Source organism: Oryctolagus cuniculus, chromosome 3 (assembly GCF_051225735.1).
Source record: "Oryctolagus cuniculus isolate XC-2025 breed Fujian yellow rabbit chromosome 3, ASM5122573v1, whole genome shotgun sequence".
In the NCBI taxonomy this organism is placed as follows: Eukaryota; Metazoa; Chordata; class Mammalia; order Lagomorpha; family Leporidae; genus Oryctolagus; species Oryctolagus cuniculus.
Genome location: NC_142869.1, coordinates 49798253 through 49825525, shown reverse-complemented (window position 1 = coordinate 49825525; position 27273 = coordinate 49798253). Strand labels below are relative to the sequence as shown.

Here is a 27273-nt window from a genome sequence, read left to right as displayed (position 1 = left end):
GCATCTGAGAATCAACTGCTGGTAGTGATGTTCATTCTAACTGTCTTCCTTGGTGACTTCCACTCCTGCAATCGGCCTGGCCTGCTGATTGTCTTGGGCACTAACCAAAGCCAGCTTTTGAGATGTCCTGGAGACCCAGCACAACACACCACACCAGCTGAGAACCTGGATTTCTGAGGGGTTGGTTCCCCCTAGTGGTGAGGATTCTGACTAATTATGGGGAGAAAGAATAAATATTGTACAGAAGTATTTCATGTGCAATTTATAATAATAACTCACTACACACTGAGGATACACAATTGAAAAATTTTTTTTCAACCAACAAAGTTCTAAATCTCATAAAATGTAGGAGTCTAAAGATTTAGGAAACTGAGAATCGCATAAAAAGGGTAATGTTGAGGCCGGCGCCGTGGCTCAATAGGCTAATCCTCCACCTTGCGGCGCCGGCACACCGGGTTCTAGTCCCGGTTGGGGCGCCGGATTCTGTCCCGGTTGCCCCTCTTCCAGGCCAGCTCTCTGCTATGGCCAGGGAGTGCAGTGGAGGATGGCCCAGGTGCTTGGGCCCTGCACCCCATGGGAGACCAGGAAAAGCACCTGGCTCCTGGCTCCTGCCAGGATCAGCGCGGTGCGCCGGCTGCAGCGGTGGCCATTGGAGGGTGAACCAGCGGCAAAGGAAGACCTTTCTCTCTCTGTCTCTCTCTCTCACTGTCCACTCTGCCTGTCAAAAATTAAAAAAAAAAAAAAAAAAAAAAAAGGGTAATGTTGGATGCTAAGGTTTCAAAAATATTTATGTCATATTTACCAATGAACTTTAAAAAATGTTTTGAGGCAGTTTTACATTTAACCAGATTTCCATGTCTAAATGAATCAGACCAGAATCACCATGAGGTTTTCAACATCTATTCTTGAGGGGCGGGACCTAAAAATCTTCCATCTTTCACAGATCTGTGATGTCAATGAGCTGGGTTAAGGAACCCCCTGCGTTTGAGTGCCTGTCCTGCTTTCCCGAGATGGAAACCCCTGGACTCTGAGCCAGAAGTCCGGCCCTGGGCCTGTGTGTACTGGGCAGCTCCTAACAGCACTGAGCCCACACAGCTCACGTGAAAAATGAATGAGAATACCAGTAATCTACCCAGTGAGGTCTCTGCTCAGGTTAAATGAGATATTCTGTGTAAAGTGCGTGGCCTGAGCGAAGTGTCCCATAAGAATAATCAAAGAGCAGCCACTGTGGATTATTAAAATAAACCAAAAGAGCTCTTTGCAAACCAGAAAGTACCATACAAAATCAAGTTATTCTTTCTCTGGCTTAGTATTTAACCTGTATGTTCCTGTTTATTCCTTAGTTCTTCAAATAATTGCTTGCTAGCAACACTGAAAGTTGAGGGAGGTACAGTACATTTTGATTACAGCTCACAGCTCACAGCAAGCACAGGAAGGAGTCACTGTGCAGGTAAGAGATGTGCTTTGCCCTTGGCAGGACGGTTGGACGGGTTAGGGGAAAGACGGAGGAATACTGTCCTCCTGGGTCCCTCAGGCCACGAGTCTGGCAAAGGGCCAGGAAGATGGGGCAGAAGCACTTCCAGGGATCCGGATCACTGCTGCCAAGGGCACACGCATTGAAGACGGCAGCTCCTCTGACGTGCACCGCTGCCTTTTGACTTTGCCACCGACCTCCATTTGGTGTCCTGTCCTGCCACGGGTGCACCCTTAATCCTAGGACACTACCGCATCAACTCACACCAGAGGCTCCTTCCTCCAGGCCAATGCTATCCAACACCTTCCAGTGCTGGGCCCCCTGACCCACTCCAGGCTCTCCTCGGTACCTGCCTGGACCACTGGGCTGTCTGAGGACTGAGCTGGGCCACAGAGGCTTCCAGGCACTCGTGGTGGCTGGTTTTCATTTGTTGAACATATTATTGATTAGATTAGCTGCCAACATTTAAGAGTCGTCTTTTCATCCTAATCTACTCTTCCAAACAGTCCATGCCACCCAGACAGGAGTTTTATGTCCCAAGTCTGGGAACGCTTTCCTGGAGGAGCTTTTACTGGGACGAAGCTTAAGGAATGAATGAAAATAGCATCACAGGCCGTGCAAAGGAACCGGGTCTGACCCCGCACACAGCGCCCACCACCAGGCCTGGGCCCTGCTGCCTCAGCAGTGACAGCACTGCCTGCCTCGTGACGCGCCCAGCAAGGCCTTCTCTGTGCCCAAGAAGCCCTCCACGTCCAGCCTTCTGGCTATTTTGATTCATTCTTCAAGCTTCAGCCCAGGAATCGCTCCTCCAGGAAAGTGCTCCTGAACCTTCTTTCCATGCCCCAAGCCCTGGGCAAGCCTCCACTCTACCACTCAGAAGGCACAGAAAGGCATGCCCGCGTCTCAGCAGGGACACCTCAAGGGCAGGCACCCCCCCCCCCCCCGGGCACCTGATACACAAACAGGTGCTCGGCTTCAGCTGCCGACGAGAGACATCACAGACTGGCTAGAGGGTTTACCTCATCTCTCTCTCCCTGTTCTTTCAAAGGGCTTAATTAAACTTTAACATGAAACCTAGGAGAAAAGAAAATCCTAGTACAAATAATATTTTTCAATCATTTGTTTCCTATTCTTACCTCCTAAGAGCAACTACCCCCACTAAAGCAGTCTTGGCTCTACTAAATGAAAATGTAGAAGAAAAGTACAAGAGCCTAGGTAAGTCCGCCACTGATTTTCACACATCCTGGATGAGTTCTAATTACCTAGTAATGGGTGATGCTCCTCTGAAAGATTAACAAACACTAGAAATGCACATGGGGTTAGATTTCTTCCTGTCTCTCCAAGTGAAGTCTCTTCATTAAATGTAGTTAATTATGACATCAAATACGACGTGCCCCCCAAAGTCCCCTAATACAACAAATAAAACCAGTTCAGAAAAAAAAAGCTACATACCACCTGATGTAGCTGAATGTCTTCAGGGGGAAGCCCACATTCCGAAAGGCCACGAGGAGGACCATGAGCGCGTAGGCAAACTGAGGCATGGCCACACCAGCATAGATGAGCACCAGGGACAGCAACCGCAGTGTCCATGCCAGGAGGCTTCTGCTCCTGCTGTCCACAAGGGGCCCGTGTTTGTAACAGACAGCAAAGCTGCACAGTCCAACTATCAAGACATAGCCTGGAAAAGCACAAGAAGGTAAAAACAATGTAAATCGGAATGGGAAAAATTATGTGAAGAACCTGTCAGAACCCTGACTTAAAGGTAAGAACATAGAAAATCTTTACTTTTGTTTTCTGTTTCCAGTAAAGGTTTCAAAAAAGTACATAGGATTAGTTGTTCCTTCCAGATGCAGTACTAGGCCAACTTGCATAATAATTTTGGATTATAATGGTTGTGATAATGGACAAGCATGACTCTTTTCTGTCCAGTGTCCTAGATGGGAAAATGTTTATTACGGTTGCTGCTTTGGTCAGGAATAAGAGTTTATAACATAATCTGCAATTCAGTCTCTCTGTTACTAATGGGGGGGATTATAAAATAATCTGCCTCCGGTGTGACTCAAGGTGACGTGCACGTGGCGTCTTATGTATTCCACCAAGTGTTTCATCTGGCTCCAAGCAAGCCTCCAGATCCGTTTCCAGCTTACAGGAAATACAGGGGAGAGATGAGTAAGTTAAACAACACAAGGAAGTCATCAGGTCAGTGCAGAGAGGAGACGTTCTACATGACAATTAGCTCGGTCCCTTCAGCACACCTCTTCGATGAAAACAGGATCTGTCACGGATTAAAAGGGATTTACGTGACACAACAGTTGCTGAATGTGGTTCTGGACCATATCCTAATTCATAAAAGCCAGCCATCAAGGATGATTGAGAAATCATAACATGGCCTGGGGAATAGGTGATTCTGTGTAATTTTTTAATTTAATATTTGATTATATAGGAAAATGCTCTTGTTTTTGTTTTTCAAAGATTTTATTCTATTTATTTGAAAGGGACAGTGATAGAGACAGAAAGAGAGAAGGAGACTGGAAGAGAGAGAGAGACATCTTCCATCTGCTGGTTCATTTCCCAAATGCCCATAACAGCTAAGGCTGGGCCAGGCCAAAGCCAGGAGCCAGGAAGTCCATCTGGGTCTCCCACATGTTGGCGGGGGCCAAGGCACATCAGCAGGCAGATTCAATCAGAAGTAGAACAACTAGGACTCAAACCAGCACTTGTGTGTGATGCTGGCATCGCACTTAGCAGCTCAATGGGCTGCCCCACAACACTGGCCCCAGTGCTCCTGTTTGTTTAAAATTAATCATGGGGGTGGGTAGAGCTACCTCTTGTAAGGCCAGCGACCCATACGGGTACTGATTTGCATCCCGGCTGCTCCACTTCAATCCAGCTCCCTGCTAATGACCTGGGAAAAGCAGAAGATGGCTCAAGTGCTGAGGCCCCTGTGACCCATGTAGGTGACCCAGATGAACTTCCTGGCTCCTGGATTTGGCCTGGTTCAGCTCACGCTGTTGCAGCCATATGGGGAATGATCCAGCAGATGGAAGATCTCTGTCTCTCCCTCTTTCTCTGCAACTCTTTCAAGTAAATAAATAAATCTTAAAAAAAAAAAAAAGAAAGAAATGAATCATGAAGTATTCAGAGGCACATACCATGATATCTGTAATTACTTTTGGAAGAAAACTTTAACATAAGCTAAATTAAACAAAATTTTCAAGTAAAAAAATTCTTTTGTTTTGAGGGGATGGACTTACGTGAGAAACTTTAGGTACTAAGGGCTGGGAAAAAACTGATTCTCCCAAGGTCATTATTTCCTAACTAAATAATTTTTCAAAAAATGTTTTAAAATAGCACAAAAAAATGAGCTGAATCAAGTATTATGTTCCAGAGAAAATTAAAACTATAGTTTTTGATCAAGGATGAGAAATTTGAGTGTTTTAAATTTAAACATAAAAATGTGTGTTTTATATATTTTTTAACACTTATAGCTTTTCCTCATAAAAGTGCCAGACAGTGCTTTGTGGTTTTGATGAATTTTTATTTATCTATTTTATTGTTACTATTATTTTTACTTTGGGATGTCCACTGATGTAAAGTTTATATTTTAATTTTCACCAGCTTTGTTTCTTTCTTTCTTTTTTTTGACAAGCAGAGTGGACAGTGAGAGAGCGAGACAGGGAGAAAGGTCTTCCTTTGCCGTTGGTTCACCCTCCAATGGCTGCTGCAGCTGGCGCGCTGTGGCTGGCACACTGCGGCCCGCGCACCGCGCTAATCCGAAGCCAGGAGCCAGGTGCTTCTCCTCGTCTCTCATGCGGGTGCAGGGCCCAAGCACTTGGGCCATCTTCCACTGCACTCCTGGGCCACAGCAGAGAGCTGGACTGGAAGAGGGGCAACCAGGACAGAATCCGGCGCCCCGACCGGGACTAGAACCCGGTGTGCCGGCGCCGCAAGACGGAGGATTAGCCTAGTGAGCCACGGCGCTGGCCACCAGCTTTGTTTCTAAGCAGTGGACAAAATCAATTTTTCATCTTAAAAAGAAAGAAAAAGGAAAATAAATGGTTTCTCAGTCTGTTTCTTAAGTCAGGTTTTCATTAATCATTTATATTTAGGATTTCTCATCTCTAAAGCTGAATATATTAAGAAACCAAGAGTCACATTTTAGAATAACTTTTACATTACGTTAGATGAGGCTAGGACTTACAATTCAGAAGTACAGGTAAGAAGGATACTTTTTTTGGTTGTTTTGATCGTAACTATAGAAATATGAAAAGATGCTGTAGGGAAACAGTTGAACACAAAGTCTCAATGAACAGAAATCACCAGCTATGAGAATAAAATAAACAAAATACTATGTTTAATAGCACCTTCCTTAGTTCTAAAATGAAAATGTAGATACCAGAGAGAAGTGGATGACAAAAGGAGGCCTCTAGTTGTACCCTTCAGGTTTACCAATGACAGAACATTCTTTTTAAACATTTACCTACCTAATATAAATATTCTGTTTTCATACCACAGCCACGTCATATCTTCCATCAATTGGCACACAACATAAACTGAAGCAAACCAACAACCAACCATTAGAGCCCAAAAGGTGCTATACTGTGTGTGGAAGAAAATAAATGACACATTTTTTTTTGGTTCGTTCATTCTCAAAAATAGAAGCAAACAAATAAACCCCTGGCATGAGAAAGTTACGCATATCTAAGGTATTCTCTGCAGTGCTGATCCTCAAGGTAGAGTCCACAGAACAGCAGCTTTTTCTCCCGTGGGAACTTGCTCCCTACCCAGCCCGATCTGCATTTTTACAAGCTTCCCCCAGGTGGCTTTCATGGACCTTAAGGTTGGAGAAGCACTCTAACAAAGAAAAGCTTTACGGCAAAATAATGCTAGTGTTGCAAGTTTTAATCGGAGTGACATCAATATTATTATGATGAATTAATTTTTTTTATTTATCCTCAACTAAGTCTAGGGTATGATTTTATTGAAACTATTTTGGGAACTAATAATGATGAAGAAAGCCCAACGTCTAACAATTCTGTTATTTAAGGACTCAAAGGTCAGCGTCATGAGGTTCCTAGGCGCTGTCTAGGTAAGAGAAATCCTCACTCAGTACGGAATCAGCCTCCTGTCACTCATAAGGAAAACACATGACCTAGAATAGCATATGAAATAAAACGCATCACCAAAATGTAATACTCAGTTAAGCCTACATATAGTAATAATGCATAATCTCAAAAAAAAAAAAAACAGATTGTAAAGCCAGTTCATATGGGGAAGGAACATAGTCTGGATTGGAAATTGTAATACTGCTAATTAATTTTGATTAGTTTGTCATGTCTTTGAGATCACGGTTTGTATTTTTTATTCATTAGCACACAGTATGCCTACCTTTGGAATGTACCTTTTCACCAAGAGCAGGACAAAGACTAATGTCATTAGAACACCTAGCACAGTTCCCGAAGAGTAATAGAAAACAGCACTTCTGTTAAGACAAGCAGACAGAAACCGTTAAGACTCCAAGTAGCACTTTCAATATGAAAAACATGTTTAACCTGGTGACAGCAGCCACAAAGAAAGAAAAACTCAGTTGTAATTGAAATTACATACCATGAGTACACCATCAAAAATTAAATCAGTACATGAAATTTATGGTAAACACCTTGCCACTAACTGAAAACAGAATGTCTGGGCTACCTTCTATATTCAGAATCTGACCCAGAGCCAGCGTTGTGGTATAACAGGTTAAACTGTTGCCTGCAATGCCAGTATCCCATATGGGCCACAGCTGCTCCACAGCTCCCTGCTAATGCACCTGGGAAAGCAGTGGCAGCCAGCCCAAGTCCTTCGGCCCCTGCACCCACATGAGAGACCTGGAGGAAGCTCCTAGCTGCTGGCTTTGGCCTGGCCCAGCCCTGGCCATTGTGGTCATTTGGGGAGTGAACCAGCAGATGGAAGATCCCTCCTTGTCTCTAATTCTGCCTTTCAAATAAGTCAAATAAATCTTTTTTCAAAATGCCAGACTCTGATCCAGCAGTAATTACGGAGCACCTATCACACAGCAGGTACTTTCCTGGCATTCGCAACAGCTGTGAAACAGCCCCCACAGTGTCTGTATTTTATGGAGGAGGAAACTAAGGCACCAAGGAGTTAGGAGACCTTCCCCAGGTCAGAATCTGCTCACTGGAGGATTCAGGATTGTGGCCAAGCTCCTTGGAGTCCAAATTCTACTATTCATGTGATGCACACACTACCTGGTTTATAAAGCTCCTAGACGGCATGAAGCACATGCCTGCACTAATGAAAGTGGGGAATGTCCAGCCAGCAGGTCATGGAAGGCTGGCGGAATCACTTGGTGTGGCCCTGCCGAGGCAACCACGGTGGGGACTTGACATTCTATAAATCCATAGCAGGCTAATTCTTGAGCTGTTAATGTTGATGTGGGGTCCATGAGCAGAAGAAAGGTTCCCATACTTGCACTATAAGGAAAAGTTTAAAAATGGGCAACATGAAGAATAGTTAAGAACCGAGCAGGTGTTTGGGGAGCAGTTTAGATGGCAACAGAGATGCCTGCATCCCAGACCAGAGCGCCGGGGTTCAAGCCCCAGCTCTGTTTCCAATTCCTGCTAACGTGTACCCTGAGAGGCAAAGCTGGTGATGGCTCAAGTCATTGGGTCCCTGCCACCCATGTAGAAGACCTGGAAGGAATTCCTGGCACCTGGCTTTGGCCTGATCCAGCCTTAGCTGTTAAAGGCATTTGGGGAGTGAACCAGTGGATGAGAGATATGTCTGTTTCTCTCTCTCTGCTTTTTAAATCAATAAAACATTAAAAAAAAATAGTTGATAAGTTTGGGTACTAACTAGCATGAGCAAGCTAAGAAGTAAAATATTGGAAAGATACTTTTGTTTCATGAGAAAAGTTGTAAGAAACAAAATATTGGAATGATATCTTTATCCAAGGGTCAGATATTTGTTCAATTCAGCCTCAGTCCACAGTCACAAATCTAGGAGGCAGCTCTAACGTTATACAGAGAGCAAGGCACCTGGTATCAAAAAGCCCTAGTACTCAGCCTAGCTATTACCCAGCTGTGTGATGACAGATGTTGGCTTTCTCATCTGTGAAATGAGAGCAGTACTACGGAGCTCACATAGCAGCTGTGACGTCTATTGAAGCCACGGTGCAGTGGGCTAATCCTCCACCTGCAGCGCCTGCATCCCATAGGGGCGCCAGTTCTAGTCCCAGCTGCTCCTCTTCCCATCCAGCTCTCTGCTATGGCCTGGGAAAGCAGCAAAAGATGGCCTAAGTCCTTGGGCCCCTGCACCCACATGGGAGACCTGGAAGACGCTCCCGGCTCCTGGCTTCAGATCAGCAAAGCTCAGGCCATTGCGGCCATTTGGGGAGTAAACCAGTGGATGGAAGACCTTTCTCTCTGTCTCTCCCTCTCACTGTCTGTAACTCTACCTCTCAAATAAATAAATAAAATCTTTAAAAAAAAAAGAAATATGCTAGTACATAAAATCAAACAATGTCTCTGAAAGCACTTTGTAACTTATACCTATTTTGCTCTACAAATAACCACTACTGCTTAAGGGTCTCAAGAAAACCTATTATCTGCAAAACCTAAAGCAAGAACTAGAAACACAAACACGAAAGTATAGCAATATTTAGCATAGGGTCAAAAGTGGTCTGCACTCCACCCCAATTTTTTTTTAAAGGATTTATTTATTTGAAAGGCAGACCACAGAGAGAAAGGAAGACACACACACACATCGAGAGAGAGAGAGAGAGAGAGAGCAAGAGCTCTTCCACTGGATGCTTCACTCCCCAAATGGCTGCAACAGCCAGGGCTGAGCCAGGCTGAAGCCAGGAGCCATGAACTCCATCCGGGTCTGCCACATGGGTGGCAGGAGCCCAAGCATTTGGGCCATCATCTGCTGCATATTATCAGGAAGCTGGATAGGCACTAGGACTCTCACTGGCACTCCCATATGGGATGTCAGTGTTGCAAGAGGCAGCTTAACCCGGGGAGCCACATGCTGGCTCCTGTACTCCCCTTTTGATTCACAAAGTAAGAATGTAAAAATTAGTACTTACTGACTCAAGGTTTCTGCATACAAGAAAAGGAAAACGCCTGCCACACACACAAGGAAGAGTCTGAAATCTACAACTGGAGGAAAAAAAGACACAATTCACATTTTGTGTCAATGTAGTGCTGATGAAAGAAAAGTCAATTTACTGAAATATCACTTTAGAAACACTGAACCCAGAAAGTCAAGGATAATAAACACAGACTTACTGTTTCGGTTCACGCTTATCGTGTAGGCCAGCATCTTCCCGACAGGTTTCAAAGAGAAGCATGCCGTCTCCTCATAAGGATGGACGATGATGGTTATTTCATTAGATTCCTTTGGTGCCCAGAAGTTATGAATCACACATTTGATAAAAGACAGGATGGTTTCTGGATACCTGCAATTATGGCTTTCCGTGATATACACAAAATTGAGCAGGCCTGGGCTGGTCATTTTCACCTACAAAACAAAAACAAGCAAATCCATGAGCACAAAAGTAAAATCTTCTTATAAGCTGCTTAAAAACATGAGCAGAGGAGAGAGCAGACTGGCTGAGCCCAACACCCTGACGGGCATGGTCATGTCCTGATCCCAGGGCTGACCCTACAGATCTGTGTTTGGCCCAAACACACACTGGACCAGACACCTTTGAAAAGGGATGTTTCCTCCCTGGAGCTGAGGTTTATTTAACTCCTTTTTCTAGCAAGCTACTGTGGTCAAGACACAGGTAAAGAAGGCTAAGAGACAAAGTAATGGACAGCAAACTATTCAGTTTAAACACAATGAAAACAAGGTTTCTAGCTCTACCACTGAGTACTGTGGTTAAGGAAACATCAGCCTAGTGTATGTAGCTCGGGCTTTTCTGATCACCCTTGCTGAAGGAGCAGATCCCAACCTCGGGTCCTGTCCAAGCTGCACAACCACCACCAGCTACAAGCAGACGGTGACAACCCAGTGGTCAGGAAACAGCAATTCCACAGCTGACTGCCCCTCTCTGTATTCCACCTTGTCCAAGAGTAGAGCGAGTCGGAAGTGGACTGAGCGCTCCAGCTTGGACTTCCGGTCAAGAGGCAATGTCACCCGCTCTCCACCACCAATGCCTCATTTCTCTGTGACTTGGGCTCCTGGCTCACTGCTGTGATTTTTAACCTACAGACTATACACACCCCAACTTCTCCTGGTGCCCTGGCCTTGCAGGTCCCAGGGCTCCTCTCCGCACGTGCTCTTGTCCTCCACCCCACCTCAGCGAATCACTCCCACGGCCACACTCTACCGAACTGCACACAGCACTGCATGCACTGGCCGACCCCTTCCCCTTCCCAGTGTGCTCTCTCCTGGCACCCGGACCCCACTCAGGATCTGAATATCCTTCCCCCATTCCTCACCCTCTTCATGTCTTCAGTCCCCTCCTACCCAGCTAAACCCCATCATATCAATCATACATCAGCCCGTGCACGAACCCTGGACTCCTTTGTACCCCGTTGCTTTGTCATTCTCACCAGAAAATTCCAACTCTACCTATTCCACTTCCACATTTTTGCCACTGAACGTGCTGGACAAATGCACAATGGCTTCACGCTAAAGTCAGGACTGGGAATGGAAAACGGGACCTGAAAGCTGCAGTCATTCGTGCTGCACGCTCCAGCCCACCCAGTCTTGCACAAATGACATCATAACTTCTCCTTCTTTGTCACGCCAGTACCCCTCCCCACCCGCATTCCTGGCCGATGAGTCTTCCCACTTCACCGAAAATGGAAGAAATCACAAGCAAACATCGAGCAGCTCCTATCTCCCTATGCACCTCCCAGTCTGAATCTGTAGGCATGCGTCCTGTTACCTGCCTGTGGAGAGTAAGTTTCTGCCCATAGGAAACCCACATTCCCCATTAAGGGCCACCCCCTAATTTATGCTCTGGATCCCATCAACCTTTGCTCGAAGACATCCCACCTGCACTTCCTCCTTCTCTGCTAGGTCATTCCTATCAGAATATGTGGATATTCCCAGAATTAATAAATATATTTTCCCATAATAAAAAAACCTTCCATAGACTCCATCTGCCCCTCCAATTATCTCCATTTCTTTCCAGCTCCTTGCAATAAGATTCTGTTAAAAAGTTGCCTATGCCTCGGTCTCCCGTTCCTCTCCTCCCATTCTCTCTTCAAACCACTGTGGTCAGGTTTGTACGCCCAACTGACTGCCCTGGCCCTGTTTTCTCCATGTTGCTAAGCCCAACAGCAACTCATTCTCAGTCATCCTATTTGATCCGCCAAGAACACCTGGCACTGCTCCCTTTTCCTCGCTATTCTTTCTTCCCAGGATCCTCCCTTACAGCCCCTTCTCTCCTCTTCCAGGCCCTTCCTTCCTCCTGACCTTTGAATTGAAGACTGACTCAAGCTAAGTCACTGGGCCGCTTCTCCATTTAAGCTGATTCCTCAGTCTCGCAGCTGTAAGTACCACCTGCACGCGTCGCTGCTCACTTCTGTCAACAGGAACAATTCACCAGAAACTGCTGAGACAGATTCCCAGCAAAGGTGGGGTAGGAATTGAAAAGGGATGGGGCGGGGGGGTGGGGGGGGTGGGTGGCACTTCTCCGAGAATACCTTTGCACAGAGTTCAGACTTCTAAGCCACATTAGTGTTATATGTACTCAGAAATGACGGAGATAAAGTCCACCAGGACAGGGGAAAATCCTGCAATGAAAACAACTAGAACCAACTGCATTTCAAATGAATAACATGACCACACTGAAGCGGGTGGGGTGGGAATGAAAACTCAACCAACTTCTGGGCACAGTATTTAGATTATGCACCGCACATGGAAGATAAATACTATGAACAGACTAAGTTCTCACTCCCAGGTTTGTCTTTCACAACAGTATGACTTAGCAATTCTGAAACTACTTTCGGTACATTCCAGGACTAGACAAATAAATAAATGTGTTGAGATGAATGGGAACCAGGTTTCTCACTACAGGAGAATGGAGTTACAGATACAGAAACGTGGGAGACCCTTTGGTACTGCAGGTATCAGAACTCCTGGTTTTTGAAGGACAGAAATCAAAATGTTTGCAGGTTTGTGAGTGTGTACGCACATGACAGTGACATTCCAGTATCAAGGAACACACCTAGTGCTCAATGTGCCTTGGAAAATAGGATTCCAGAGCTGGGTCTAGGAAACTACAACATGAACTTGGAATGCCTTGTTTACTAGAACATAAATAAATGTTCAGCAATGACAGGCAAAGGTAAGAGGACATAGGGGCTGGTTTGAAGGAATTCCTACTGGACAAATCTAGGACAATCTGAGATCAAAATAAATCTTGAGAGTAATAGGTTGTCCACTGAATAAATTAGCAGTTCACAAGATAATGTGAAAATATACAAATAAGAGGAAGAAATGTTTCCATATAATAGAATACCAATGAATGCAGAGGAATGGAATTTTTTTTAAAAAAATCACCATTTGACAAATATCATAATTGATTCAGGCAAGCATCACCAATAGATAGTAAGTCTAGAGGGTGAGAATTGATGAGGAATAGGATATTCACATCATCTCAAATGATTTCCTCAAAATACTCACTAAAGATGGGAAAACAGTAAGTTTTCAGCAGAAGAACCTGACACCACCCCAACCAACTGACCCAAGTGGTATGTGTTACCGGTAATGATCTAAGTCAACCATTCGGATACCCTTGTGTGCCACGAGCCATCTGGTGCAATGTCCCAGCTCTTTCCTCAGCCCAGCACTCTTCCTTCCACAGATTCCCCCTGGGGTAACTTGCTCAGTTCATTGGATTCTGTCTCAAATGTCACCTTCTCCTCAGCCGATTTGTCTTACTTACATTTTCCATTTTTCATAGTGTCCGTTAGTTTTTTTTTAAAGACTTATTTTTTATTTATTTGAAAGACAGAATTACAGAGAGAGGTAGAGATAGAGAGGTCTTCCATCTGCTGGTTCACTGCAACAGCAGGAACTGTGCCAATCCAAAGCCAGGAGACAGGAGCTTCTTCCAGGTCTCCCACGTGGGTGCAGGGGCCCAAGGACTTGGGCCATCTTCTACTGCTTTCCCAGGCCATAGCAGAGAGCTGGATCAGAAGAGGAGCAGCCGGGGCCAGTCCCGCGGCTCAATAGGTGAATCCACTGCCTGTGGCGCCGGCACACCGGGTTGTAGTCCTGGTTGGGGCGCTGGATTCTGTCCTGGTTGCCCCTCTTCCAGGCCAGCTCTCTGCTGTGGCCCGGGAGTGCAGTGGAGGATGGCCCAAGTACTTGGGCCCTGCACCCCATGGGAGACCAGGAGAAGCACCTGGCTCCTGCCTTCAGATCAGCGCGGTGCGCCGGCCGTGGCGGCCACTGGAGGGTGAACCAACGGCAAAAGGAAGACCTTTCTCTCTGTCTCTCTCTCTCACTGTCCACTCTGCCTGAAAGAAAGGAAGGAAGGAAGGAAGGAAGGAAGGAAGGAAGGAAGGAAGGAAGGAAGGAAGGAAAAAAAGAAAAGAAAAGAAAAGGAAGGAAGGAAGGAGGAAGGAAGGAAGGAAAGAAAGAAAGGAAGGAAGGAAGAAGGAAGGAAGGAAGAAGGAAGGAAGGAAGAAGGAAGGAAGGAAGAAGGAAGGAAGGAAGAAAAGAAAGAAGGAAAGAAAGAAAGAAAGAAGGAAAGAAAGAAAGAAGGAAGGAAGGAAGGAAGGAAGGAAGGAAGGAAAGAAAGAAAGAAAGAAAGAAAGAAAGAAAGAAAGAAAGAAAGAAAGAAAGAAGGAAGAAAAGAAAGAAGGAAGGAAGGAAGGAAGGAAGAAAGAAAGAAAGAAAGAAAGAAAGAAAGAAAGAAGGAAAGAAAGAAAGAAGGAAGGAAAGGAAAGGAAAGGAAAGGAAAGGAAGAAAGAAAGAAAGAAAGAAGGAAAGAAAGAACTAGAAGGAAGGAAAGAAAGAAGGAAAGAAGGAAAGAAAGAAAGAAAGAAGGAAAGAAAGAAAGAAGGAAAGGAAGGAAGGAAGGAAGGAAGGAAGGAAGGAAAGAAAGAAAGAAAGAAAGAAAGAAAGAAAGAAAGAAAGAAAGAAAGAAAGAAAGAAAGAAAGAAAGAGCAGCCAGGACTAGAACTGGTGCCCATATAGGATGCCGGTGCTTCAGGCCAGGGCATTAACCCACTGCACCACGGCTCTGGCCCCGTGTCTGTTCATTTAATCATCTTCTTCTCCACTGCATTTATTGCTGGCTACTCACTACCCCCAAGAATGTAAATATCCACAGGAGGTTGGAGCTGCTTTGTTCATTTATGGGTCCTAAAAGCCTAGAATAGCTCCTAGCACATAGTAGGTGCAATAAATATTTGCTACGTGCTGAAGGAAGCAAAGCCCTGGGCTGGTGAGAGCAACTACTATCCTGGTTGTTCCACATGTCTACATGGAAGAGCTTGAGATGCAAGTGCTTCGCAAAGCAGGAGGGCGCGTGCTGCTCAAGCTATGTCTGAACAGCGGGCACGCGGTGTTTGCCGGGACGCACATCCACTTGGGCTGGTCTGGCGAGAGGCTGCTGGGTAGGGAGGACTTAACCTCCCCTCCCATTTTGCCTCACAGCCTCCCCAGAGCCACTGTGTGTGACCCCCACACATCAGCTCCGTCTACATCATATGAAAGACTTTCTCCTCTTGAAATGGTACATTTTAATTCTCTGTCCCTAAGACGTGATTTAAAAGAAGTCTTACCTGCACAGTTGACCAGATAGATGTCCACTCCATTTGGGAATGTTGATTGTAGCAGTAACAATCTGACTGAAAACTTTTAATTACATCCATTGCCTTCAAAGTTCTACACCTTGAAACTGAGAGAGAAAAGAAATAACTTCCTAAATATTTAATCAGCCAATATCCTTTTGTTATTTAAACTCACAGGGAGATAACAGTAATGGTTTATACATTCTGTGACCAACAAATTCTTCTATCTAGTAATTACAGTCCTGCAGTCTTTTCAACCCAGAAGGAGACAGAAAGTACCATGGTCCGGCATCAATACCCTTGTGACATACAGAGGACATCCTAAGCACACTTCAGTCCTGACTTAGAGGACAGGAATTAGGGCGGCTTCCCAGCAAAGATGAAATATGAGCGGAGGACCTGGGAGTAAGTAGGAGGCAATGAGAGGGAAGTCGGGGGTGGGGGTGGCAGGTGTATACAAAATCGGAGGAGGGAGAAATCCTGGGGGTGGTTCAGCACAGGAACAACAGGCAAGACTGGAGTGGAAGGATACACACGACCTTTCAGCACCTGCAGCAGGGGAGCTCAGCACAGGTTACTACTGCGGAACAGACACGGACAGCATCCTAAAAGCAGAGCACGGGGGCCGGCGCCACGGCTCAACAGGCTAATCCTCCGCCTTGTGGTGCCGGCACACCGGGTTCTAGTCCCGGTCGGGGCGCCGGATTCTGTCCTGGTTGCCCCTCTTCCAGGCCAGCTCTCTGCTGTGGCCAGGGAGTGCAGTGGAGGATGGCCCAGGTGCTTGGGCCCTGCACCCCATGGGAGACCAGGAGAAGCACCTGGCTCCTGCCATTGGATCAGCGCGGTGCGCCAGCAGCAGCGCGCCGGCCGCGGCGGCCATTGGAGGGTGAACCAACGGCAAAAAGGAAGACCTTTCTCTCTGTCTCTCTCTCTCATTATCCACTCTGCCTGTCAAAAAAAAAAAAAAAAAAAGCAGAGCACAGGAAGAATTTCAGGTATTGGAGTCTCAGCAGGAAAGTGCTGACACCCAAAAGGGTTTAACAGATATGAGCAGGGTTAAGGCGCCAACAGCAGCAGAAACCTTTTAACACCCCGGGGCTTGAAAGGGCAAGGGAAGGACCCCATGCTCCGAGAGCCATGGAAAGCCATGGAGAGCCATGGGCGTGGGGAGGGCAGGGCTCTGGGGGATGACAGTCGCTGCCAGAACCTCAGTGGAATGTGGAGTAAGGGTGTGGGGACCGCAACCTCCCGGTCCTGAGCTCCTGTCAGTGTCCAGATTTGGCCAAACCAAGAGGAAGACCGAAGGCAAAGAAGCCCAGAGGATGCAGTCCACGGAGGTCAGCGCCAGGCACTGAGCGGGGCACAGAAGGCTGAGAATGGATCTGCAGGAACAAACCAGGAGTAGTCCCCTGATAAGGAAGTGACAGGACAGGAACACGCACGTCTTTTAGAAAGCGCATTCTGTGAGCAGTGGATCGTACCGGAGGAACTACTAGGGAGCCTTCCACAGGTAGCAGTCTAAGCAGGGGAGCTGAGTGAGGCGGGAGAGAGAACAGAGGAGGAGCGCCTGGGAAGCGGGAACAACAGGCTTCGGAGACACATTTGATGAAGGAGAAGATGATGTGAAGGTTTCCTGTGAGTGGACAGTCGGGCCCTTTACCCAGATAATAAGACATACTGGAGGAGTAGCAAGCTGGTGAGGGGAAAGGTAACTGAATTGAATTTTGGACCAAAAGTAGCCTTCCCATGTCCATGACAGACATGTTCCAAAAGCCACAGGGAGGCCTGAAACTGTGGATGGTACCAAACTCCATACGTGTCTTCTCCTCCATGCCCACAGTGTGGCCACACAGTACCCGAGGTACAATCTGTCCCATGCTTGATGCCCTAGTACCTCCTTTCTATCTACTCTTGTGCTTTGGGGTCCCTAGTAAATAAATAAAGGGTTGCTTGAACCCAGTCACTGAAACAGCAACAGTTGCTCTGATAACCTAGATGGTTATTAAGTGACTAACAGGAGGGTAGTACATATAGCATGGATACACTGGACAAGGGAATTACTCATGTCCTGCACAGAACACAGTGGGATGGTGTGAGATTTCATCATGCTACTCAGAATGGTGTACAATCTAAAATGAATGAGTTATTTCTGGAATTTTCCATTTAATGTATTTGGACCATGCTTGACCTCAGGTAACTGAAACCACAAATAAGGAACTAAGTGAAGATGGGCAGGCCTGCAGTTCTAAGACACTGGGCTGGAGAAAGATTAGACAAATATATATGTATGTGTATATACATAGATGTTTGTTGGATGTAAAGCATTGAAAATAATATACATTTATATATATGTATAAAATGACACAATGAGAGACAGAGAGAGAGATGCTATACTACAGAGGGTTAATGAAAATTCCACAAGAAAATTAGGAAGAAATAGGGTTCATTGTCTTCCGTGGCTACTGTTATATTTGGATTTGGAATGAAGTGGGAAAGGGGCGAGTGATGTGCTATAGTAGGTTAAGCCTCCGCCTGCGGCTCTGGCATCCCACATGGGTGCCTGTTCATGTCCCAGCTGCTCCTCTTCCAATCCAGCTCTCTGTATGGCCTGGGAAGGCAGTGGAGGATGGCCTACCCCTGCACCCACTTGGGAGACCCTGAGGAAGTTCCTGGCTTCGGATAGGCTCAGCTCCAGCCGTTGCAGCCATTTGGGGAGTGAACTGGTGGATGGAGGGCCTCTCTCTTTCTGTCTCCCCCTCTCCCTCTCTCTCCCTCTCTCTGTAACTCTGCCTCTCAAATAAATAAATAAATCTAAAAAAAGAGAAAAAAGAAGTGGGATGAAAGTCATAAATTCTTCTCAATGCAAGACAGGCCGCCAAATAGTGAAACAGGGAATGCTTATGGGTACACAGAGAAATGGCCTAACACCCAAGTCCTCAGTCCTCTAAGGGAAGAGTACTCAACTGCTTCTCCAGAAAAACCTGAAATTAAGCTAGAACCTCTTAGGCCAAAGTTGGGGAAGGACTGGGAAATCAGCAATACTAGTCAACATTATATCCATTTAGCGATTCATATTGAATGAGCTCAGATAAGTCCCTGTCCTGGCTTGAGATGTCCTTAGCATTAAGTTGAAGAAAAGTAAACACAGACCTGGGGAAGGAATCTCAGGAGTGCTCGCCACATGAAACTCAACCGCATAAAGTCAGAGTTCTCAGGTGGTTACACAAAGCAGGGAAATTACACAAGGACCTGGAATATTCCATTATGACAGTCAAATCATTTCACCTTATCCTTATGAGGAAATGTACATGTTTTCAATTATCAACAGAGGCAGGTATTATGGCACAGTGGGTAAAGCCACCACTTGGGAGGACTGTACCCCTTATCAGAGTGCCTAGGATTGAGTCCTGGCTCCTCTGCTTCCAATCCAGCTCCCTAATACATCTTGGAAAGCAGGAGATGATGACCCAAGTCTTTGGGCTCCTGCCACCCATGTGGGAGACTAGGATTGAGTCTCTGGCTCCTGGCTTTGGGCAGGCCCAGACCTGGCTGGTGTGGCCATCTGCGAGGCAAACCAGAGATTGAAAAGCGGTGTGTGTGTGTGTGTGTGTGTGTGTGTATGTGAGAGAGAGAGAGAGAGAGAGAGAGACTCTTTCCTGCCCATACATAAGAGTTCAAGTGAGAATACAGAACCAGTGCTACAAAGCAAGAGAGCAATGTGGAGGTGCATCCTCCTGGCCAAGGGACAGGGCAGTCCTTACATGGCAAGGCTGGCAGTCAGCTGTGGAAAAGAGCGTGGGACCTGGATAAGAACACTTGAAAATACACAAAAAGCCAGCAGATGTGGGATCAGGTCTCTGGACTTGCCTTCCTGGACCCCACATCCTGCTCAGCACAGGCTCCTCTGGGGTCTCTGAGCAGGACCCAGGGGGGAATCAGGTGATGTTTATACTGGGAAGTCCTGGGTGAGACAGACTCTCCCCACAGGGGTGGCACATCTAGCATAGCAGTGAGGAGTGCTCGCTACAAACCCAGGAGCCCTGCCCTGTCCTACGAAGGTTCACTTCCTGTCTCGCAGGTGCTCACTGCTGGGGGCTTTTCTGTGGGTGCCTCCTCTCTGAAGGAAATCTGCTACTTCAAGGGCTGAGTCAGCTCCCACAGAGCAGCTGCCTTCCACAGTGGGCTGAGGAAACCTCTGTCTGGGCCTGAGCTTTGCAAACAAATGCTATCTTCAAATGAGGAGTTGTTTTCTTTTTTTTCTTTCCATTTGCTCTTAAGGCCGTCTCCTAAATCACTTGGTATCTGTAGGTCTTAAAAGCAAGATGACACAGTTTTAGTGTAATAGCTTGAACTTAGGAGTAACCGTGTCTCTGTTACCCACGGCACATGCATCTGGCACTTGGATGACCATGACAGCCTCCTAGCGGGTCTCCCTGCTTCCAGAACTGCCTCCCCTGTGGTTCCCTCCACAACCTCATCTCCAGTCAGCATAAGGACCATTCAAAAGCATCCATCAAAGCACATGATTCACCTGCTCAGCATCCTCCTGACTTCCCAGCACCAAAGACCCACACGTCCCTCCATGACCTCTCCTCCACCTTTCTTCCGCTCTCGCCACTGCTCCAGCCACACCACGCCTCCTGTCCTCAAGACAGCGGCCTCTGCCTGCTTCAAGTTTCATCAGCTACAACCCTCTTCCCCCAGGACCTGGCAGAGCTTGTGCCTTCTGACAACTGCTGTGCTTACTCAAATGTCACTCTCATGAAGGTCTTCTCTGATCCACTGGCTAAGTGTGCTTTCTACTCTCTATCACACAAGGATTGATTAATTGATACCGTTTCCCTGTGAAGTTAGGGACCCTGCAGGTTCATTACTGTATCCCCATTTAAGTATTTGTCTCTCTTTCTGTGCCTGTGTGTGTGTGTTGCAATTCGAGAGGTTTAGTGGGCTGCCTGGGCATGCTACCCTATGCAGTGAAAGCTCAGCCAAGCTCCGACAGCCTGGCTGGTGCCAGTCAGACCATAAAAGGAGGTACATTCTGGCCCTTTCCGTAAAACCACCTGAAGCAAAGGGACACCCTGTCTAGCCTGGGCCCTTGCCATTCCCTCTACAGAACCCACACAGCATAAGGTCCACTGTGGAAGCCACAGACTACACTTCCCCCTTACCCAGCTTCATCATCCACCTATCTTTAACTAGAGGCCTGAGCACTGTAACCGTTAATATGCCCTGGGCTAGGGACAGAGGAGGGCAGGAGGAAGCAAGAAGGAGCAATAAGCTTGTTTTTGCTTTATTCATTGCTTTATTTGGTTTTCTCTTGCTGTAAAAATACCTGAAACTGAGTTCCTTATTTATTAAAAAAAAAAAAAAAAAGAGAGAGAGAGAGATTTGTTTCACTCCCAGTTGTGGAGGCTCAAGGCCACGGCTTTAGCATCTGCTCAGTTTTGGTGAAGACCTCAGATGGCATCACAATGGCAGGAGCACATGCAAGAGTGGTGAGCCATGAGTATCGTCTGCAGAAAAGACTCAGGGGAGGTGCCAGTTTCCCTTATAACAACACATTCTCGTAGGAGTTAATCCAGTCCCAGGAGGCCTGCATTAATTTGTGAGTGGTGGCCCCATGACCTGATAACCTTCCACTAGGTGTCACCTCTTTTTTTTTTTTTTTAAGATTTATTTTATTTATTTGAAAGGCAGAGTTACAGAAAAAGGTAGAGACAGACAGAGAGAGAGAGGGCTTCCATCCTCTGGTTCACTCCACAAATGGCCATAACAGCTGGAGCCAGGAGCCAGGAGCTTCTTCCGGGTCTCCCATGTGGGTGCAAGGGCCCAAGGACTTGGGCCATCTTCTATTGCTTTCCCAGGCACATGAACAGGGAGCTGGATTGGAAGTGGAACATCCAGGACTTGAACTGGTACCCTTATGGGATGCTGGTGCTGCAGGACAGGGCTTTAACCTGCTGCATCACAGTGTTGGTTCCTTATGGCTCGCACCTCCATCCTGCCCAATGAGTATCAAGCCCCCAGTATAAACATCTGAGAGACAAACCCAAACCATGGTGCTCCTAATGTGGTGCCTCTGCGCATTCCAGTCAGAAGAAAAGAGCTTGCTCTGTATTTTCTTTTTTTTTTATTTTTTGACAGGCAGAGTGGACAGTGAGAGAGAGAGAGAGAGAAAGGTCTTCCTTTGCCGTTGGTTCACCCTCCAATGGCCGCTGCGGCCGGCGCGCTGCGCTAATCCAAAGCCAGGAGCCAGGTGCTTCTCCTGGTCTCCCATGGGGTGCAGGGCCCAAGGACCTGGGCCATCCTCCACTGCACTCCCTGGCCACAGCAGAGAGCTGGCCTGGAAGAGGGGCAACCGGGACAGAATCCGGCGCCCCGACTGGGACTAGAACCCGGTGTGCCAGCGCCGCAAGGCAGAGGATTAGCCTAGTGAGCCGCGACGCCGGCCGCTTGCTCTGTATTTTCCTGCAGCCTGGAACCTAGTTAAGGGAAGTATGGATGCAGGTGGGCTGCCCTGACTATACTGATGCCTAAGGGCACACAACTAAAAAGCAGGGTGCAAGCAGGTTCTCGTCACAATTCTCCAGAGTGGCCTGTGGCTTACAAGGTGAGGCTGGTGTGGACTTCACACCACAGCTGAGATGGCACGGACGAGGTGTCAGCAGTCAGCATTCGTGTGTCCTCTGGCTGCCCTCTGTCCTCATCACTTCTCTCAAGGTGAATGCTTCCCGATCAATCCACATGAGAATTCTTAAGTAACTAAAGGACCAGATACTCCATTAGCTACAAAAGAACCTACAAGGGGGGCCGGCGCAGTGGTGCAGTAGGTTAATCCTCTGCCTGCGGCGCCGGCATCCCATATGGGCGCTGGTTCTAGTCCCAGCTACTCCTCTTCCAGTCCAGCTCTCTGCTGTGGCCCAGGAAGGCAGTGGAGGATGGCCCAAGTCCTTGGGCCCCTGCACCGGCATGGGAGACGAGGAAGAAGCATCTGGCTCCTGGCTTCGGATCAGCACAGCTCCGGCTGTAGTGGCCATTTGGGGAGTGAACCAACAGAAGGAAGACCTTTCTCTCTGTCTCTGTCTCTCTCTCTCACTGTCTGTAACTCTGTCAAATAAATAAATAAAATCTTTAAAATAAATAAAAAAGAAAAGAACATACAAGCCTAGCTCCAAGTGAGTTCACATGACTCTTCAGCCACGGCCAAGTGGTCTAGGCCAGAGACGGTGACTTGTGACAAGACTGCTATCACAGCTGGGCCATGGGCTTTCTGGAGAGACCAGACCTTTTCGTGTTAGGTGGAATATAAAAGCTATGCTTTTGCTAGGTCTCTCCTGCCTTCAGCAATCTCCTTCTAGAGCTATGCTGGGTTCAGTTCCTACCTCCTCTGTGTCTACCTAGGGTTGGGGACTCAAATACGCAGTCAGTGTGGCTGCTTATCTGAACTTTGTCAGCGTCCAAGCTGTCTACACATCTGCAGGTCCCATTTATTCATGCAGCCCCAGTCTTTGCTGGTTAATTCTGCTAGAATGGAAGCTCCAAGTGCCAGGGGTAGGCAAACCCAAGTACGCCACAATAACAATGCTCTCACAATGCAATCCAGAAAACCAAGTGGTGTTTCTACAAACCTCTAAAAATGTAATAATATTCATTTGGTCAGAAGGGATGTACTTGCCTAGGGAGAGCTCAGGCTTCCACTAGAGGCTGAAACACACCCCACATGGAGGCATTCACTTTTGCAAAGCTAATTTGGATCAGCAGAAAGATCTGGAAGTGCAGGCTACCTCAGCTCTGCCTCATTTTCCAAGCACCCAGGAGTATCTGTGGGACTAACCCTGAAAGCCTTTATTAAGGCAAGGCTGGTCTCTAAGCCCCGGAATGAGCATCACCCTCTTTAACTCCTTGCCACACGTAGCAGGCTCTCAGTCTTCTCAATACACCTGACTCCTGGAGAGCAGGGTGTTTCTGCAGTTGTGCCCAAACTGCTAAGACAAGGACATGTGGCATTAACTACATCACCAAAGGACTCAGGTCAGGGCTACCTTAACGGATGAGACAGATCCCTTGGTTCACTTTGCATACCACTCAATTTACAAATATTCAGCTAACCTAATTTTAGGACTACAGTAGTTTCCCCTTACCTGGTTTCGCTTCCTATGGTTTCAGTTACCTATAGTCGACCAACTGCAGCCCAAAAACACTAAATGGAAAATTCCAGAAATCAACAATTCTTAAGCTTTAAATAATTTTTGCTAGGGTATATTGTTATAATTATTCTATTGTTGCTAATTTCTAGCTTTGTCTAACTTATAAATTAAACTTTATCATATGTATGCATGCATAGGAAAAAATACAGTACATATAAGGTTTAAATATTAACCATGGTTTAAGTATCTCCTGAGGATAAAAAGATACTATGGTTTACATAGCACTTGCGTTAATTAATCACATTTAAGTTTGCTTCTTTGTATTACTTTTGTCATTGACTAGTTTTCCTAAAATGTGTAAGCATGTATTTAAGTTAGAGTTTAAAAATCATATATATGGTAAAAATATCCAGTCAAAACTTCAGAAGAGAGCAGGTAGTACTTAAACCTACTTATAGAATGCTAAAAGTAAAAGCACAAACACTTTCTTAAATCTCAGATCTTAAAACCACCTCCAATATAAAAATATTTCACCCATGTTCCTTTTAGAATCTTAACCACACATGATCCTTATATGGGAAGATTTTATCTTCAAAGCAAACTTTTAAGAGAATCAGAATATAAATGCCCATTAATTTATGCTGCTGTTTCCTCCATTTGATCTATGATTGTTTTGCTTTGGGGACAAAGAAGGGGAGGGAGAAGAGCAGGAAAAACAAAAAGCCAAAAACTAACAAACCTTAACTAGTGAGGTTCCAAATAAAGTTAGGATTTTTGTTTTCTTCTTCTGAATTCATATTTTCAGAGATATTAGCATGTAGCAGCAAAGCTGCAAATTTACAAAGGTAACTTCCCTAATCTGTAAGCTGTTTTTTCTTCACCTGAATACAAATCTTGATTTTTGTTCCTCTAAGAACATGAAAATGAAACCGAAATTAACACATGCTAATGCATATTCATGTCTGATTTTAACTCCAAGCACAGATATTTCATTGCAAGGGAGAAATCTGAAAATTGTGAATCTGAAATGGCCTATTGCTAGTGTACTCCTGGGAAGTCATCTCTGTGTTCTGAACCTCATCTCGGTAAAACACGTGGTTTCTAGGGACCTCTTCCCCGGGCTGCAAATGACAGGTGACTCTTGGCTAAGTGTCTCTTCCTCTCCCTCTCCTGTGTCAACTGCCTCTAACTTTCCTCCATACAGGGTGCTGGGGAGCTGGGATGTTCTCCATTCCATGGAAGGATGTGGAGCGTGTGGATAAGACAGAACTTTAGAGCAGGAAGGGGCTCTAGATTTCACCCAATCCAAGCTCTCACATGACCAAGGAGCCCTATTTTACGGAAGGAAGTACAGTAGTTACCTTTTCTCTGTGATTGCATTGTCTGCAGTTCAGGCCAACCAGGCCTGACCAGGGTCTGAAAATATTAAAGGAAAATTCCAGAAATAGACGATTCATAAGCTTTAAGTCATTTTTATTTCAATATACTGTTAGAATTATTATTTTATTATTAGCTAGTGTTAATATCTACCTGTGTCTAATGTATAAATTAAGATTTCTCACCCTTATGAAAATACAGGAAAAAATGATATATATAGGATTGTACTATCTGGGGTCTCAGACATCCACTGTGGGTCTTGGAATACATGCGCTGCAGGTAAGGGGGGGACTACTGTTCCATCTCAGGGCTCCTCATAAGCCCACACACTGAGCAGCAATGATTCTTACACCTAGCCTAAGCCAGAGTGTGCAACAAGTGTTCCTGGCACACCACAGGGTCCTGGATGCTTCCTCGCTTACCCTGAAAAGCCCATGGGGATGGGGAAGCATCACTACATGGCTACAGAAGTTGCCATTTTTCTTAGCTGTGAACTAGAACTTGATCAACTCGGGGAGCATCTGTAAGTCCCAGGGAGAACAGAAGCCCTAATAAGCATTTATGTGTGTCTAGAAATGATCTCAGGCGACCCTGGCCCAAATCCTAGGTAAATGATTTCCTATGTCTACAAAACAGAGAACTGTTACTATTAAATGTGGCCTCATACAAACACAACTGGAAAACATTGGGTTCACTGAGGCGAATATCACAAACCTCTGAGCAAAAAATACCATTTTCCTGATGAGAAAGCTACGATGCATAAAGACAATGTGTGGGGACCAAGGTTAGGCCACAAGCAGTTGCTGACTGTAATGAGTGAACTAAAAACAAGGTTCGAGGTGTTGGGCCAAGGTTCTTTTTAATTTTGCAGCCACGCCCAGAAACAATCCACAGAGAGAAATGTTTCATTTTTTTCTCTAGTATATACTTATGCATCCTATCATTAAGCCTATGTTTGCACATCTGTAAAATGGGTGTATAAATGACACCTTCTCCTAAAAGGCTTCTGTGAATACTAAAGACCATAGATGATGCAGTTAACGCACTGCCTGGTACACAGTGAGCACTCAACAAACACCTGTGCAGCGAAACGGGTATAGACAGTTGCCCAAGATGTTAGCTCACTGCCAGGTTCCTGAGGGCTGCTGCGGGCAGCACCTGCTCACTGCTTACCCAGCCTCTCTCCATCTCTCTCTCCTAGTTAGACAAGGAGCCCTGACTTTCTCGGAAGGCGATGGAGACCCAGTAAACAGACCACAGGAAGCAGCCGCCCTTGCAACCAGTAAACAGTACCTGGCGGCGAATGCCTCCAGGAAAGCTTTTAGGGATTTTATAGAGGCAATGAGGGATGAGACAGAAAATGTTAAGTTCCTGGGAAATTAATAGTTTTCTGACTCCCCCGGGAGCACTCCACTGCAGCCACCGTTTCTTGTTTCCTAGGTACCCGACACGGTGCTCACGGGAACCAGCACGACAGTGCTGGCAGTTATCCGCGTTTTGCAGGCGACTCGCTCAAGGTCACAGGGCCAGCCAGGGAACCGGAGTCCCATTCTAAAACCGGAAGTCCTTACCTTCTCTAGTCTGCTGTGCAAATGCTTGGCTAGACGGAGAAAGGTTTTCACTGTAAACTCTTGCCCTGCACAGGCAGCCCTAAACGAAAAGCCTGGGGGCCAGGGGCAGCTGGGCCGGGGACTAGCTGTGTGACCCTGGACAAACCAAACCGTCTCTGGGCTTCCGTGCAACAGGGGAACCGGGGCCCGACTTTGAACTGTGCGGCTGCTTCTGGCCCTAACAAGAGGAAATGTCCTAACGCCAGCAGATTCGCCAGGGAAGCCCAAGAGGCGGGAAGGACGGCGGGCGGGTGCTGGCCCGCGACCGCGGAGCCACCCAGAAGCGGAGAGACCGGGAGCGCCCTCCCTGGCCCGCCGAGCCGGAAGCGAGTGCGCGCGCGCCGCGCGGAGCCCGGGGTTACCTGCCAACGCCGCCTCGTCCCCGTGCACGCCGCCCGTGGGCAGTCGGGCCAGGAGCGGCAGCCAGAGCAGCGGCCACCACGGCCCCAGGGGCGGCCGCATGCCTCCTCGCCTCGGCACCGCGCCACCCGAGCCTCTGGGGGCCGGCGGCCAAGAGGAAATGGCGCGGGACTCGGGGGAGCCAGAGGGGGCGCGAGGCCCGTACGCGGGGAAGGCGGAGGCCCCGCCTCCCGGGCGGGGAGGAGTCGGCCCGAGGCTCCGGGCCGGGCCGTACCCTCGGGGCTGCCGGGCCCAGCCCCAGGGGCTCCCGCCGCACCGACCCGCCTCTCCGGAGCCTTCCCGACCGTTACGGCCTCCAGGACTGGCGCGCTTGCTTACCTGGAGGCCTGGAACCTCCAAACTATTGGAGGCCAATGAGCTACGTTCTGCCGCTCTGGGCGCCTGGAGGCAGGTAGGTCTGGAAAGGATGCGAGGAAGAAATCGTGCTTGCTTGAGTGTTGACCTGCGGGATTTGGGGCTGAGTTCTCAGAGCTCTC

The 27273-nt window shown here is 47.0% G+C and overlaps 2 protein-coding genes across 12 annotated transcripts in view; one reads left to right on the top strand and one right to left on the bottom strand.

The window, feature by feature from the left end:
• The window catches only part of NEMP2 (nuclear envelope integral membrane protein 2), a 29487-nt gene extending 2608 nt beyond the window's left edge, over nt 1–26879 (bottom strand). The window contains exons 1-7 of one of the 7 annotated variants that reach the window (XM_089330177.1): nt 26740–26879; nt 15235–15350; nt 9769–10000; nt 9567–9639; nt 6863–6956; nt 5959–6027; nt 2927–3152 (exon numbers count right to left, since the gene is read on the bottom strand). In XM_089330177.1, the coding sequence (XP_089186303.1) occupies nt 2927–3152; nt 5959–6027; nt 6863–6956; nt 9567–9639; nt 9769–9830 (524 nt within the window). In that variant the 5' untranslated portion in view covers nt 9831–10000; nt 15235–15350; nt 26740–26879. Of the gene's footprint in view, nt 1–2926; nt 3153–5958; nt 6074–6862; nt 6957–9566; nt 9640–9768; nt 10001–11911; nt 12029–15234; nt 15351–24751; nt 24803–26739 lie in introns of those variants that run through there. The other 6 variants (XM_008258836.5, XM_070070461.2, XM_089330178.1 and 3 more) reach the window with 6 other exon arrangements.
• LOC127491585 (uncharacterized) overlaps nt 26837–27273 on the top strand; it is a 75355-nt gene continuing 74918 nt past the window's right edge. For all 5 annotated transcript variants that reach the window (XR_016232025.1, XM_089330185.1, XM_089330186.1 and 2 more), the window contains exon 1: nt 26837–27188. Coding sequence is in view for 4 of the 5 variants with exons in the window: in XM_089330185.1 (XP_089186311.1) it covers nt 26838–27188 (351 nt within the window). In the remaining variant the exon portion in view is untranslated. The remainder of the gene's footprint in view (nt 27189–27273) is intronic.